At 33.6% G+C, this 17,992-nt stretch overlaps 1 protein-coding gene across 1 annotated transcript in view; it reads left to right on the plus strand.

The window, feature by feature from the left end:
- Positions 1–17,992, plus strand: part of LOC126890891 (uncharacterized) — a 94,042-nt gene extending 76,050 nt beyond the window's left edge. Inside the window, exon 3 of the mRNA XM_050660052.1 lies at positions 17,893–17,992. Coding sequence (XP_050516009.1) covers positions 17,893–17,992 — 100 coding nt within the window. The remainder of the gene's footprint in view (positions 1–17,892) is intronic.

Raw genomic sequence — 17,992 nt, forward strand, 5'->3', positions numbered from 1 at the left:
AAATTAATAAAAGGCCAACCCCGTAGTATAAAACTCAATAGAGTCTACGGCTTGGTCTGGAATATACTGGCGTCTGATCGGCCTATGGAGGAGCGGTACGGCAAGGGATAAGAGATTGCGACTTGGTGATACTCCTTCATATATCCCTACCGAAGGGCATTGACGCCTAAGAACGGTGTATATATATATATATATATATATATATTTCGAAAAAAATATTTTGTTTACATTATGTTTTTGTGACAACAGGACGGCTTCATTTATTTTTTTACTTTTATTTTTCTGCACCAATTTTCCGTCGACCAAAGATCCGTCGTATGACTTCACTGGCTTTTGATTTTACTGAATATAAGTCGCTTGCTTTACTGCTTACAAAATTTTTTCTGCATTTTCATTTTCTCTGCCGGATAATTTAAAATCTGAATCAATATTTTCAAATTTTTATACTGGCAAAACAAGTTTGACAAACAAGAAATTAAAAATCAACAGTCACTGCCATAGTCATGAAATCAAGACAGACTGTATTAAGGGGGTAGGCGCAAAATGTTGGTCCAATGCTATTTAAAAATGCATTTATTTTTATTATCTGGAGAAAACTAATAAGTATTTTTGAAAAAATTTTACGCAGAATGAACGACTATATTATTACTGAGAGCCTAAAGTCCCTGAAAACTTTTCAATATCAATATAACTTTAAATTATTCAAAAATATTTATTAGTTTTCTCAGGAATCGAAAAAAAAAGAATTTACATATTTAAATAGAATTGGACCAATATTTTGCTCCTCCCTCTTTAAACAGCGATTAAAAAGATAAAAAATAGTGATCGGAAACAGCTTTTAGCAATCCCTAACTTTTCCTAAACATTTTCCCGTCTTCACCAGCAAAACATTATTTTGTTACCTTGCTGCCTTCATTGGCTGCAATCATGTACCAGATGGAACGCTTCATGTAGTGTTTTTTACCAACATCTAGTGTAGTGTCTTCATTTAGTCAGTCCATCTTTTTTAAATTCTTCCTCTGAGTCTTCGGCATTTTACCTTCCCTTCTTCTATACAATACCAATAGTTCCATAGGTCCCGTTCTTCTGGCCATAATATGACCAAAGTAATTTAGGTAGGTATGCTTGTTCATAAGGTCATGAAGATAGGAAGGAAAAGAATTACCTTCAACATAGAACGCTTTAAGACTGAAATAAGCAATCTACAAGAAGATGATACTACTGACTTTCAAAGTTTCCGACGGACCATTGTCAACGCACATACTCTTAGTAGAACGCGTGAGAATATTACGTACACAGTCCCATACTGGTGGAACGACGAGATTCAGTCTAAAAGAGCCGAATGTTTTAGGTGTAGACGAACAGCACAGAGGTATAGGACCCAGCAAAATATCGACGATTACAAGCGTTCTAAGAAAGAACTGGGCAGAGAAATCAAAAGGGCTAAGCGAAATTGTTGGCAAAATCTATGCACAGCGCTAGAAAATGATGTATGGGGAGAAGCATACAGAATCACAATAAAAACTTTGAGGTCAGAAACCCCGTACAGCCTCTGCTCACAAAAAAGGAATGAAATAGCGAACATACTTTTTCCCACAAAGCCCCGTCAAACATTCGCCCAAGTCAACATTACTGTTCAACCCGACGACTTCTCGGCGGAGGAAATAGCAGTAGCAGCAAGTAATATAAAAGTAGGTAAAGCAGCTGGTCCAGATGGTGTACCTCCAGAAGCGATTAAGATCATCATAGAAAAATATCCTGAAATAATCAGGAGGATTTTCAATAATCTCCTCCATAGGCAAGAGTTCCCCGACCAGATTAAACAGGCCAGATTAACGCTTATTTTGAAACCGGGGAAAGACCCCGATATAGCCAACTCATACAGGCCAATCTGCCTGTTGGATTGCTTGGGAAAATTCTATGAATATCTAATAAAGAATCATCTGGAGGAGGACCTGCAAAGAAACAGAAGTATCTCGGATAGACAGTACGGATTTAGAAGATCCAGATCCACAATAGATGCGGTAAAGGCAATAACTGACACGGTCAAAGAGACGAGAAAAAGATGGGCCGTTCTCGTGATGTTTGATGTGAAAAATGCATTTAATTCCGCCAATTGGGGTCACATCGTCAAAGCTCTGGAAAAGTCAAGAGTGTCAGAATATTTAGTAAATATAATCAAGAACTACCTTAATGAAAGGTATGTCCAGGTGGCGAAGCCTAAAGACCTGCAAACCACAGCAGGAGTACCGCAAGGATCCGTACTGGGACCAACATTATGGAATGTTCTGTATAACGGGGTTCTGGAAATTACCTATGGAAGTAAAGTCAAAGCTATTGCGTATGCAGATGATCTAGCGCTACTGATTCAGACTGAAACGAACTGGGACTTATAAGATATAGTGAATAAAAGTTGTAGGAAAGTATATGACTGGATGAGGGAACAAGATCTCGAATTGGCTACACATAAAACAGAAATTGTCATTTTAAAAGGCCCAAGAAAACGACCCAATCTAACTTTCATGGTAGGTAGTACAAGAATAGAGCCGACAAATTGTACGAAATACTTGGGCATACACCTGGATACAGGTCTTAGATATACCAAATATCTTAGTAAAATAGTCCAGAAAGCAGAAGGAAGGACCACTGCATTATCAAAGATCATGCCAAATATCGGCGGACCAAGCAGTCATAAAAGAAGAATGTACCTTCAGGTAGTGCATTCTACTCTTCTGTATGGTGCCCCCATATGGTACGAAGTTTTAAGAATGACAAAGTATAAAAACATGCTGGAAAAATCACAAAGAAAACCCCTCTTGAGACTAACAAGTGCGTACCGGACTACCTCGACAATTGCCCTTCAGGCAATATCAGGTACGCTCCCCATTTACCTCCTAGCCAAAGAAAGAATGCTATTATATGCAAATGATTACGGCCACTTGCCCCACATAAAGTCTGAGGTAAGAAGACACATGTACCAAGAATGGCAAGGTGAATGGGAGGCACACATCGAAAAGGCTCAATGGACCAAAAGGCTCATTCCAGATGTGGTGGCCTGGTCTGCATGTAAGTATATAAGATTAAATTATTATTTTACACAGTTCCTCACCGGCCATGGTTCCTTTAGATCGTATACGTATGTTATCAAGAAGACAGTAGATGACCAATGTTCAGAATGCAACATCAGAGACGACGCTCAACACTGCATATTTGTCTGCAGGCTCTTTGAAAGAGAGAGATTGATTCTAGAAACAAGGTTAGGAGAAATCTCCATTGATAACGTTATGGAAAAATCTTTGCAAAGCAAAGATAACTTTAATTTGGTGGTCGATCTGATAACCGGAATTATGAAGAAAAAGGAGACGCTTGAGACAGCGAGAGAGGATCAAGGTGGATAGACTTGTACTGGATTGATGGGACTAAACTACGGACGAAGTATATATGTGTTTGTGTGTACTATGTATGTTTGAATGTCTGTATGTGTAAATATGTGTATATTTTAAGCATGACATCGTATAGATAATTATTTGCCTGTTGTATACATTGTTTTCTTTTCTTTTTTCTTTTATCTTTTTGGAAACGTATTAGGCTTGACAGACTGCCCCGCTGCACTCGAAGTTACATCCGCCAAGGAATTTGTACCGTGTGCACCGGGGGAGAAGGGGGTGGACTTTAGTTGGTAGGCAGTTAGCCAGAGGGTGCCCGTAGGCAGGACTTCTTAGGGGGAAATGCATGGGGGTAAACTCTTCCTCTCTGAATCCAACACACGCTTAGCCATCCTTAAGTGGACACGGCTAGGTACGGTATTTAGAATATTTACCACCTCCTCAAAAAAAAAAAAAAAAAAAAAAGGTATGCTTGTTCAGTTTTTTTAATAGCTCGACTTTACTATTAAGTTTCATAATTGACAATTTGGTTTACGTTGTGTCCAGGACATTCGTAGAATTCTTCTGTAAACCTACATTGCGAAAGCTTCGATTTTACTTCTATTGACTTTTTGAGAGACCATGTTTCAGCAGCGTATGTAGCAATGAGAAAAACAAAGGTTTTAACTAACTTAAGATTAGTCTTCTTTGTTTATTATTCGACCTTTCCATATTTTAATTAATTTAGCTGTTGCGGTTCGGGTCATTGCTAGTCTACACTTGGTACCTGAGAACTATTGCCATTGTTAATTATCATAGAACACAAAGAGTATATAAATCTTTCTACTACTTCGAAATTCGGCACATGGGGTATGAGCGGTTGATTATTATTTGTTTTTTTCTAAAATCCCTGTTTTTCTCCGGTATTGATTTGAAGTCCGAATTCTTTCCTTATTTGGCTTACCTAACCGTTGAATGATGGTAGTCATTTTGACTTCGTTTGCTGCTAGTATTAATGTGTCATCTGCGTATCGCGGTGTTTGATACTGATTTTACTGTCACCTATAGTAGTGGTTCCTGTGCCCCGTTCGTCTACTACATTCCCCTTCATATTATTCAAAATATAAATATGCTATATAATAATGCTGATAATGTACTAGTAGCTCTGTCTAGTTCCTTCTTTTGCTTTAAACCCATTTAAATATATTCTGTGTAAATGTTGAATGGGTTGCATGTGAGGGTTCATTTTAAATGAAGTAAAAGACAGACGTACTCTCAATCATTTAATTGTGTACTTCCGACGACCGGTTTCGCTCTCTATAGGTTGCAAAGCATCATCAGGTCAACGGTTACAAGTCACTAAATGATTCGGATGCAAGGAGCTATAACCTCATTATACCATAACATGATGTTTCTGCTTAAGTTATGCTAACGGGATATGGTGGAATAGACGGAGGATGTTACAAAAGTAAACAAGTTTATGGTATTTGGGATTTCTTGAGGGTGAAGAGATAGTTGTTGAAAGACAACCAACAAATCTGTGTCTATTCTTGTGTTTGTGAAGCAAAATAGTGGATGTCATATATACAATTTTTTAAAATGTTTAGTTTACAAAAATTTTTTTGGAGGTTTTATTGGTTTTAAAGATTTATATTTTATATTTTTACTTATTAAAGAATTTGTTCTTATTATTTTATTTATATTTATTAACAGAATTCTATTTATTAATGTGTGTGAGTGCAAGATTGACAACGTTTGGATACAGACGGGTAGAATGTGTATTATGTATGTTAGATGTGGATGTGCAGCTGTAACCTAAATTGTTAAGGCTAGTACTACTTGATGTTCTAATGAAAGGAGTAGTGGTCGTGTAAGGGAAGACCAATCAGAAAGCTTAAAAACTTAAAAAGTTGTAGCTAAAATATAAATTAGCAGTCATATATTAAAACAGTAATAAATGTTAATTAATAGAAAACAATGTAGGTACCTCGAACTGAGATATAAGTTAAAGGGGTGGAGAAGTAGAGTAGAAAATAAAAGAATAGAAAGAAAGGTAGGAAGTAAAAATTCAGTTGCAAGTAATTGATTGCAAATTGAGACTATGTTTTAATACCAGCAGTGAACAAATATCAATAAACTATTGAATTAGATAAAAGAAATAGTAATAAATTGTATTTTGTGGGTATACCTACATTGTATTTTAAAATTCGTCAATAAATAGGTGAGTGAATTCACATCACATTAAATTAAAACAAACACATAGGACACAAGACGAAACAACAAATAATGTGGGAAGTTTAAGTTAGGACCACTGCATTTAATTTATTTTAACTGTCTTGGTTTTTAGTCCAAGAATCTTGGACTCTTGGACTAAAAACCAAGACAGTTAAAATAAATTAAATGCGAGCGCCTTGTCTAATTCTGTTCGTAGAAATGATTGGTTCTGTCCGTTTGATTACATTTTTTTGTGTTCTGAGGCTGATACATATTTTGAAGTGTCTTTGTATAATTCTAAGTAGTAGTATTTTTCCAGGTTTCTACACTGGTTTTTATGTCGGTTTTTCTTCTTCATTGTGGCTTTAAATCGACGGAAATTGTGTCTTGACTCTCGGGCCAAATATTTAACTTTTGTAAAGAGATCATAACTTTCATGGCTATTTGCATATTACTCTAGTTCAAGAGGGACGTTATTTATATCTTCTTCATGTGCCGTGCTCGATTATCGAAAGTTGGCTATCAAATTGGCTATAGTAAATTTGTTGACAGCAGCTCGGAAAAGGGATGCAGAGGATCTGTTAAACCATTCTCTCAGGTTTTTAAGTCATGACGTTCTTTATATGTACGTTTTTATCCCTGATTCACATAAATTGTATTTTCTTGAATTGTATTAGCAGGAATCAGTCGTGGTTTATTCCCAAAAAAATTAATAATATTACAAAAAAAAACAACTAAACAAAAAGATAATGATCGAATGCAAATTCGATCAAAATTTATAAAAAGCTCGCAAATTATTGGGTATAAACACCATCATAATACCATCCCGGATTCATATCTGAAGGCACTAAGTCGGGAGCTAGATACTCCGATTAAAAATTATCTGGTGGTACCTACACGTCTGCATAGTTCGCCTGAAGACGAGAATCTTATCACGAAATCACTCCCGAAATTACAGAGGCTTATAAAACAGAAATACACCAAAGCAAATGTGGTGCTGGTATCATAGGCCAGTATTTTCAAAACCCTTTTAAAATCAGTCCATAAATCAATCGTGCGGTTTAGAAGTAACGTAATAATTAATAATAGCAACCGCCTATTAATGGTAGGTACTTACTGTTACGCTTCAACCACCAATTAATACCACTGGTTTTACCCAACATTTAATCCAAGCTTAGTAAACCTGGGGAAACAATAAGGTAGCATCCCCTAGTGTTTAATATACAGGGTGTAACAAAAATACAGGTCATAAATTAAACCACATATTCTGCGACCAAAAATAGATCGAATGAACCTAACTTACCTTAGTACAAATATGCACACAAAAAAAGTTACAGCCCTTTGAAGTTACAAAATGAAAATCGATTTTTTTCAATATGTCGAAAACTATTAGAGATTTTTTGTTGAAAATTGACATGTGGCATTCTTATGGCAAGAACATCTTAAAGAAAAATTATAGTGAAATTTGTGCACCCAATAAAAATTTTATGGGGTTTTTGTTCCCTTAAACCCCCCCAAACTTTTGTATCCGTTTCAAATAAATTATTATTCTGATGCCATTAGTTAAATTAAATATTTTTAAAACTTTTTTGCCTCTTAGTATTTTTTCGATAAGGCAGTTTTTACCGAGTTGCGGCTTCTTTTTTAATATGTTTACATAAAAATTTTATGAGGGTTTTGTTCCTTTAAACCCCCCAAATGTTTGTATACGTTCCAATTAAACTATTACTGCGGTACCATTAGTTAAACACAGTGTTTTTAAAACTTTTTTGCCACATTGTATTTTTCTGATGAAGCATCTTTTATCGAGATGTGGCTTCTTTTTTAATATGGTTCAAAATATACCTAAAAATGTAAATCATAAATAAATTTTCATATTATTACCAAGTCTCCATAATCTTACTTTACCATATACAAATATGTGGTAGATTTGACAAATATTCAAATATCTCGATAAAAACTGACTTTTGGAAAAAGTACTAAGAGACAAAAAAGTTTTTAAAAACTTGTGTTTAACTAATGACGCTACAATAATAATTAAATTAAAACGTACACAAAAGTTTGGAGGGGTTTAAAGGAAACAAACCCCCATAAAATTTTTATGGGGTGTCCAAATTTCATTATAATTTTTTCTTAAAATAATACTGCCATAACAATACCACATGTCCATTTTTAATAAAAAATCTCTAATAGTTTTCGATATATTGGAAAAAATCAATTTTCATTTTGTAACTTCAAAGGGCTGTAACTTTTTTTCCGTGCACATTTGTACTAAGGTAAGTTAGGTTCAATCGAACTATTTTTGGTCCCAGAATACGCGATTAAATTTATGACCTGTATTTTTGTTACACCCTGTATTATAAATATCGTCGCTTCGCAAGAACGTAGGCTTAAGTCAAAATTTGACGAAATTGACTTATTAATGCAGATCTACTAAAAATAAAAGTATCTATCGCGTAAATAAAGACCTATGACGTTAATAATAATAGTCGCTAAGAGATGACACCAAAAGTGTCTATATTTGTTTAGCGCGAAATTAGTTAAATACTTATAGTCCATTCTTTCACGGTTTTTGCTCTAAATTTTAAAGAACCGCTTGGATTGACATGAAATTTGGCATACGTATAGCTTACATGTCAAAGAAAAAAAGTGGTATTGTGCCGATGTGTGCTTTTGCCCTGGGGGTGACTTTCACCCCCTCTTGGGGGTGAAAAAATATATGTCCAAAATAAGTCCGGAAATGGGTAAACTGAATAATTCTAAGTAACTTTTGTTCTATATATAGAGCTTTTTCGCCAAGTCAACACTTTTAGAGTTATTTGCAAGTGAATATGTTCATTTTTCAACAAAATAACCACATTTTTAGACGGTTTTTCGCAAATAACTCAAAAAGTAAATATTTTGTCGGAAAAAACGTTCTTAGCAAAAATATAGCCTATAAAAAAGTAAAAAAAATGTTGTACGCGTTAGGTCTCTGGATCTCGTAGAACCAGAGTTATAGCCAATGAAAAATAGATTCATATTCACTAAATTTCAAATAGAATATTTCGACGTGAAATATCCAAAAAATTAAGCACTTTTTGGGGATAATCTATTATAACTTTTTTTTAAAGTGTTTTAAAAAAGCTTTATTTCTGTATTTACAAAAAGTTTTTAGCATTAAATTTAAGCAAGTTACGCTCAAAATAAAGTGGTTCCCTTTTGCTTTTGCAAAAAAAAAATCGGAAAGACCACCCCCTAATTAGCAACTTAAATTAAATTAATCGTTACCGCTCCACAAATTATTTTACTTATGTTGTGTTTATATGATCTGTAAGTTTCATCGATTCAAAGTGATTATTTTTGAAAAAAATTTGGTTTCAAGATAAAATTTTTAAAAATTTAAATTTTGAAAAATATGCTTTTTTCAAAATAGCTTAAAAATTGTTAGAGATACCAAACATCTCGAAAAACAAAAAAAGTCAGATTTGCTTTTCTGAATATCATGTATTTTTTTTGTTTTTCTGTTAGACAAAAATTGATTAAGATTTGATGTTTCTAAATTTGCATACATTCGTGATCAGTGACTCGTTCGACCCCTTTTAACTACAGCCCTTTCAATAATAAGGACTTTGAACCGATGAAACTTACAGATCATATAAACAATATATACATGAGTCAAGAAACTTGTGAAGTCGTAACGATTAAGTCCATTTAAGATACTAATTAGGGGGTGATTTTCTCAATTTTTTTACCAAAACCAAAAGGGACTAACATTATTTTGAGCGTAACTTGTTTAATTTTGATGCTAGAAATTTTTTTTATAAAACAAAAATGAATCTTTTTTTAAACACTTCAAATAAGTTGTAATGAGTTTTTCCCGAAATGTGCTTCATTTTTAGTTATTTCACGTTAAAGTATTCCATTTAGAATTTGACGAATATGAACCTATTTTTCATTAGCTATAACTCTGCTTCTACTAGGTGTAGAGACGTGATATATACACCATTTTTTAAAATTTTTTACAGGCTATATTTTTTTTGTGAATGTGTTTTCGACAAAATACTTACTATTTGAGTTATTTGCGAAAAACCGTCTATAAACGCGTGGTTATTTTGAAAACTTAATACTTACTATTGAAAAAATGAACATATTCACTGCCAAATAACTCGAAAAGTATTGACTTAGTGAAAAAACTCTATAGAACAAAAGTTACTTAAAATTAGCCAGTTTATCCATTTCCTGACTTTCTTTGGACGAATATTTTTTCACCCCCAAGAGGGGGAGAAAACCACCCCCAGGGCAAAAGCACATATCGGCACAATATCACTTTTTTTCTTTGACTTGTTAGCTATGTGTATGCCAAATTTCATGTCAATCCAAGCGGTTCTTTAAAATTTAGAGGTTTTGCAATATTTTACCGTTAAAGAACGGACTATTAACATTTTCGTATGAATACAGACCCAAGTTAGTTACGCCGCAGAATAGCGCAGAATGTGAAGCAATTTGTGTGTTTACTTCTCGTCAAGCACGACCGATCTTATACTCACGATTAGTTTTTGTGAAAATTCTTTCTAAAATAAGGACCCTTTTTTAGATAGGTCAGCGTTTTAACAAAGTTGAAGTAAATGTTTCTGAGGAAAAAAATTCAAATGTAATAGGGGTTAACAAAAACACTTTATAAATTTATCTAGTTATCACAGTTTGTATTTAGATATATTTCTAAAAAAATTGTATAGGTAATTTCTTTAAAGTAACAACTTATTCGGAGTTATGCTTATAATCACATCCATAAAATTTTAAAATGCCTCTCCTCTAAAATCGTCTTTTTTGACTTAAGCCTACGTTCTTGCGAAGCGGTGATATGTATTGTTGGTAGGAAATAATTAAAGTATTAAAAAAATACGTTAAATTTATCTTCTTTTTAATCTGCCTAGCCATGACGAATGTTGGCGATCACCATGGAAACCTTTACCTTAATATGACATGCGCGAATTATTAAAGATTTACATAAATATATATTTAAATCATCAATGGGATTAACGAAAATTTCACCATTGGATACTGGATGATGGGAAAAAATTCTTAACTGTTTATTTCTGCTCGCCACATATTGAAAATTTAGAAAGTCAGTTCATGTGGTCCTTTAAGCCCTGTCATAGAACCAGTGGTAGGCTAAAAAGGACCAATATGAATAAACAGTAGATTTTAGTCGATTAATCTAAAAAAATGTGATTCGGTTTAATTGGCAGTTCTTTATATTTGAATATGATTTATAATTAGACTTTTTGCTGTGTACCTACTTTCGATTGCAAATTAATACTTGGAGTTATACTTTCACAGAGGAATAAAACAATACGTCTGTATCTTATTCCAACTTTTAGTAACCTCTCGTTGCCAAAGGTCGCGTTGGACAATGTTTTTAAGCCAAGCTAGGGTCTGAACAATATTTGTTTCGAAAAACTAACTGTTCGTTACATTTATTAATAAAAATAACAGATTTAGACTATTAATCCCATTTGCTAATAAGCTGAAGCTATGACACACCATATTTCATTCTTGATAATAAGTTATTAGTTTGATTTTTGGTCAAAGATCTACACTATTGGTGTGAAATTGACTTAAACATATATGTTGTCAGTTATACAACACAGACATTAAAAAAACAAAACCCAAAAAAGTAAAGTCTTGGGAAACGAGACACTCGCTGGAGTCTGTATGTGTTTGGTATGTCCGAGCTAGAGAATTAACATATCGGAAAAAAACAGGAAAAATTGGGGAAAAAACAGGTTTTTTCCGTTTTTTCCAGACCATTGGAAAAATTGGAAAAAATGGGAAAATTTGAAAATATTTTTTAATTGAGACTTAAGTGTAGTTAAACTAAGAGTCTTTAATTGTAAGTGTCAAAACCGAAACTTCAAAAGTAGAAAGCACATTATTTAACCAAATTTCTCAGTGGTATATTTTTATCTGAGTCTGAATCTGAATCTTCAGAACAATCATCTGATTCAGACTCATTCTCCGCTTCACCATCCTGAACGGATAACACAAACATGATTTTTGTCAGTCTCTTTTAAAAGTGGATCTGGTCTAGTATCGTAAATAAATATCTGTTTTCCGTTTATAACCAAATTTAAATGAATAGCAACAACTTATAAATTTTATCCTGTGATAACATATTTTTTCTGCTTGTATACATGAGGACGTGTAAAGACCAGTTTCTTTCTGAAGAGGCGGAATATAGAGGTCCATTTAAAATTCGGGAGGCAATTGGCATAAGTGGCTGCGATGTACATAAATCTTGCTACCATATAATGGGATTAGTACTACATATTTGCACTATCCCATAAAGAATTTCGACTAAAAAATCCAGTTTTGTTCTAAATTGGGCTAGATTTGCCACCACCTTCCCTACATCTAGGTTTAGGCCCAGTCATTTCAGCTCCAAATAAATAGTTATCGGGAAGTTTATTCGGCAGATTACATGTAAATCTGTCAAATAAACTTCCCTATAACTAGTTATTCGGAGGTGAAAAGACCGGGTCTTAGTGAACAAGCCATTTCAGAAATGAAGTGTATGGCTTCCATTAGTTGGTCTTCATTCAATTATTTTTCTTTAAAGCGAGCATCAAGAGGCTGCAAAGTGAATCAGCTTAGAACAAAATTCGTAGCGTTTTTCAACATACATATTTTAGCAAGCTTTCGATTAGTGAACTAGTCTGGTTAACCAGTTGGGGAATATTTTTTAATATTGTGTCTTTTATATAGATACCTATATCTACTTAAAAACGAAAGGCACTTCTGATAATATAGATCTATCGAATTCTACTAAATTTATCTATTTTGATACGGGATGCAGAATTTGCTTAGTATATTGTACCAAATGTCAATTTTTCCGTATTTTGCCATTTTTTCCTCTTTTTTTTTCGGAAAAAACAGGTTTTTTTCTTGCACCCAATTTTTCCGGAAATTTTAAATCTCTAGTCCGAGCATCGAGCTTTTAGGTCTGGATCCCGCGTATGAAAAAAAAGTTGATTAATAGCAAGCTGAAAATTTGTTAATAGCTTAAGGATGTCTAGTAGGACAAACTTTGATATATGGGAACACTGGAACAGGGGAAATTTTAATTGTGGAACAGTTTAAAAATTTGGAACGGTCAGACCACGAAAACGGCACATGTATTTTGTCCGACAGAACAGAATTAAACTCTCCGAACAGAGATTAAACTCTCATGCAAAAATCAGACTGCTATTTATCACCAAATGGGAGTTTTAATGAGTGGAACATGTAGAATATGTCAAATGACAGGAATTATGACAGGTGATAAATACCAGTCTGATTTTTGCAGGAGAGTTTAATCTCTGTTCGGAGAGTTTAAGTCTGTTCTGTCGGACAAAATAAATGTGCCGTTTTCGTGGTGTGACCGTTCCAAATTTTTAACCTGTTCCACAATTAAAACTGCCCCTGTTACAGTGTTCCCGTGTATCAAAGTTTATCCGACTAGACACCCTTAAGCTATTAACAAATTTTCAGCTTGCTATTAATCAACTTTTTTTTCACACGCGGGATCCAGATCTATTTCATGTCTACAGCTTTTCGGCTGAGCAGACGTACGAGTCTTAAGACTCGATTGGGAGTATAGGCCCTTCTGACTCGATTTTTTAATGTTTTGCTGGTACATTTTTTTGGTTGAAATGTGCCATTTTTTGTGTTATTTTTTTGTAGGTCTTTTTTGTGTTTTTATGATTTTTATGGGAATGTCGGATGAGACTAACATGTCACACCATTATATCTCTTCGTTGTATTTCTATGCATAGTCTGTAACATATTTTAATAATATTTCCGCTCTTTTCTTCTCGCTGCTCCTTTGTTGCATTCTCATATTGAAACTAAATTTGTTTTTAAGAAATTTACATCTGACTGGCCTATAATTCGAAATTCGGCAGTAAACCAATAATAGCACGAATTTGGATAGAAGGCAGAGGCTAGAATTCGGGGAAAAAATGACAACCGGCGGCTAAACGGCGAAATAATCACGCAACACACGATCTATTGTTACACATAGCGTTGAAGAATGCCGTGCCGTTGCCCGACAAAATTTGATGGCAATTAAGACTACCTTTTACAGAGATGGCTTTAATCTGTTTTGTGGTTTGCTCCGAAACATAAGGCAATGGACAGGGATTACCGACATACAATCACTGATCCACATTGCAAGAAACAGAGAGTTAATGGAAAATGTGATCGCCAACATCCATTAGTGGATTTGCATTTGAAGAAGAAGAAGAAAGTTTGCTTAAAATCTTACAATGTAATGAAGATAAATAGTTGAGAAAAATGAAAACAGAACCATATCGAAGATGTATCACCAACATATTAAAAAACAATTTTTTGTCAAAAATATGAACTGAAAGACAATATAATAATGAGAGAAAGTTTCATTAACGTACACTACAATTGGATGGAATAAATATATATGAAAAGAACGATGGAATAAACTTTTTATAAGGTTAAATATGCACTTGCTTAGATGTTACATATATTTAATATTCTCCTATACCAGGGCTTCCCAAACTGTGAGTCGCGACGCCCTGAGGCGTCGCGGCGTTGTCCCAGGGGCGTCGCGTGTCAGCGCGGACTTTTAATACAGAAAATATATTTGTCTGGATAGTATGCAGGACTACAAGCTCTCATCAAAACCAAGACTCCAAGTGTAAAATGGACACATTTTGTCATACATAGAGAGGCCTTAGCAGCAAAGAACATTACACCTGAATTAAGTGTTATAACATTATTAAAGTGGTGAACTATATTAAAACATGACCCGTGAAATCAAGTCTTTTACATAAACATTGTGAAGAAATGGGTGCCGAGCTCACCTCTTTAATTTATTAATGCAACTCTCGTTGGCTGTCCAAAGGCAACGTACTCGCACGTGTATGTGAATTAAAAAAAAAAGAATGTGTGTGTGTGTGTACTTTGTACGCACGTAAGAAGTTATACTTCTGTTATGTGATTTCTTAAAAATAAATATACTTTAAACAGTTTGTTTTAATTTTTTTTAAACACCAAATTAATTTTGTGGTTACCGATTTCAAAAAAAATAAAAAAAAGTATAGGATTGCTCCGGATTTGAACTCAAGACCTCTCGATTTCTGGCCGAATGCTATACCAAATATGCCACGAGGACTGTGTCTATATCGGTTCGGACGTACCAAATGACAATTCACGGTAACAAACAGGCAAGGTGAAGTATAATAAATATAAAATAAAATGTTTTAATAATACTCATCTTACTCCTGAGGAAGACAAATCCAAAGACACATAAATTATAATAAATATATTTACTAAAAACACTAATATATTCTTTTCACAACTTTTCTTGCACTGATATATTTATACATAACTTGAAAGATAACAACTAAACGCCATACTGTCTGTGTGCGCATGCGCGCAGTATTATGAAATTTTACTCTCAATCGCGCCTAAAGAATTATAACTTCAAAAATGAAATTTTACATGTATCTACATGTCATACAGAATGCCATAACGATGCGCAAAACTTTATTAATTCAGAGTTTATAATAAAATTAGCCTACCCCTGTGACATATTTAAAAAATTAAATGATCTTAATTAGTATTTACAGGGAAACAATACTCATATCCTGCAATTGGCAGATAAAATTACTGGGTTTCAGAAGTTGCTCTTATGGAAGAGAAAATTAGAAGATCAAGAAATTGACTCTTTTCCTGCTTTACAAGGTATTCTACAAGAAAAATCGATAGAAATCCTCGGTTTCTCTTTAAAAAATATGTCTTCACAACACATGTTATCATTGAACGAACACTGAGAAATGTTTTCCCAAAAATCTGGAGCAATATGACTGGGTCAGACAGAATCCCTCCCTAGTCATTCACACCATCGACACTTTCAACAGAGGAAGAAGAACAACCGACAGAATTGTCCTGCGATTCCAGCATAAAGCTTTAACACGACAAGGACCTGTTTGAATTTTGAAGCTCAGTTTCTCATGAATATCATGCCATCAGCACTGCTGCATTAAAGGTTTTATTACCATTTGCGACTTCGTACTTGTCAGAAACGGGCTTTTATGAAGTTGTAGTAATTAAAAACAAGTACAGGTTAAACATAAACTTAGAAAAAGAAATTAGAGTGACAATTTTCAAATTGCAGCCCAGGTTTCATAAGCTATGCTCAAAAAAGCAAGCACATCCACATCCCTCACATTAACAAGCCAGTTACATAAATAAATATCCCTTTTTATTTTTGTGCCTATGTTTTGATTTCTTTCTTAATTTCTATAAAAATTATTAATAACCTGTTACTAGGCTAGTACTAAAATTATTGGTAAGTATTATTGGGGGTTGGGTTGAGGGGCGTCGCAAAAAAATAGCAAAGTCCCAATGGCGTCACAGTACGAATAAGTTTGGGAAGCCCTGTCCTATACTATAGGTATACAGAGTGAGTTTTATGTATGGAAACACTCAATTATCTCGAAAACAGCTTGCACGATTTTTATGGATTTTGGTAGATAGGGGTTTTCTAATGCGACCGATATTATAGTGTTATTTACATTGCTGTCATATTTTCCGTTTTTCTGTAAATCTAATGAACTTTCTTACTTCAAACAGAATGCCCTGTATATTTTTTGTGTTTTGCAATCTTTAAGAAATACTGATTCTTTCTCATGTTATATTCCCTATACCTAAATGCCATAATTTCGGAGATGTTGCTACATTTATTAAAAAAAAATTTAAACAAATTATAAAAATCAATTTTTTACCCGGGTAAACACTATTTTAGGTTGTTTGGATCATTGTCAACAAAAAAATCTTTTGTAATTTTTCTTTAAAATTAATAGTTTCCGAGTTATAAACAATTTAAAGCTGAAAAAAAAAACGAATAAAGACGATTTTCAAGGTTCAAGAACACAAATTAACAATATTATTTTTGAAAAAACGAAGTATCCAAATTCAAGCTCAAGCCTTATTTTATCAGCTACCGATAAGTAATTTGAGATTGTTTCATTTTAAAACATTGATTTTTAGTTCTTAATGCAGCCCCATCGCCCGTCCTCTCATAATATGCACTTCATTAAAAATTAAAAAGCAATATTTTAGAATAAAATGAGCCCAACAATCTTATGTCAAGCTATTAGAAGAAAAGTTGTACTTGAATTTAGGTAGTTTGTAATTTCAAAAATTATATTTTTTACTTATGTTTTTGAACCTCGAAAATCGTCATCATTTGATTTTTTTTTCAGTTTTAAATTGTTTATTACTCGAAAACGATTAATTTTACAGAAACAATACAAAAAATCTTTTTTGTTCCCAATGATCCAAAGATCCTAAAATAATGTCTACCCGGGCCGAAAAAATTGATTTTTATAATTTGTTTAAAAATTTTTTTTAATAAATGTAGCAATATTTTCGAAATTATGGCATTTAGGTATAGGGAATATGACATGAAAAATAATCAGTATTTCTTAAGGACTTTAAAACGCAAAAAATATATATGGTATTTCATTTGAAATAAGAAAGTTCATTAGATTTCCAGAAAAACGGAAGATCTGACAACAATATAATTAGAACTATAATATCGACAGCATTAGAAAACCCCTACCTACCAAAATCTATAAAAATGGTGCAAGCCGTTTTCGAGATAATTGAGTGTTTCCATACATAAAACTCACTCTGTATATGTACCTACTCTAACTAAATCGATGATGACAAAAACGGAAGTTTTTGAGATGTGGCTTTATAGAAAAGTCCTGAGAATATCGTACAGTCATGACTGAAGAAGTCGTGAGATGACTTTCAAAAGAAACACCACTAAATATTGAAGTAAAGATACGAATACCTTGGCCACGTGATGGGAGTACACTAAATAATTCAATCAAGATACGAAAACTACAATACCACGTGATGAAAGGAACAAAATACCAACTTCTGCGATGAAGAAATCGTAGCGTTTGAAGGCTAGGAATATCATGGCTGTGCAATCTTAGGAAGGAGCAGCTGTAAACAAAGTCGAATCTTCGAAAGAAGACTGCACCTTAAGAAGAAGAATGTTAAAGAGGATGAGGGAGAGGGGGAGAGATAATCTAATAGAAGGCAAAGGGAGTTTGTGTATGCATACAAACAAGCTTGTTGCTAATTGACCTCCACTCCTTGTGAGTCTTTTACGATTTTAAGGTTTCCTTGGGCAATTCTGCGTTTATATTGTTGATCTCCTTTGCCGTCTTATGATATTTTTTCTGCAAATTAATTTTAATTAATTTGTGCACTTTTTTAAATATTTATAATCTTTTAGGCACAGCAGGCGATATAGAAAGGTTTCAGGAAATTGTAATCATAATGATGGCCAACGTTTGAATACGGACACATCATCTAAAGAAGAAGAATTTGCCTAA

Source organism: Diabrotica virgifera, chromosome 1 (genome assembly GCF_917563875.1).
Source record: "Diabrotica virgifera virgifera chromosome 1, PGI_DIABVI_V3a".
NCBI classification, from domain to species: Eukaryota; Metazoa; Arthropoda; class Insecta; order Coleoptera; family Chrysomelidae; genus Diabrotica; species Diabrotica virgifera.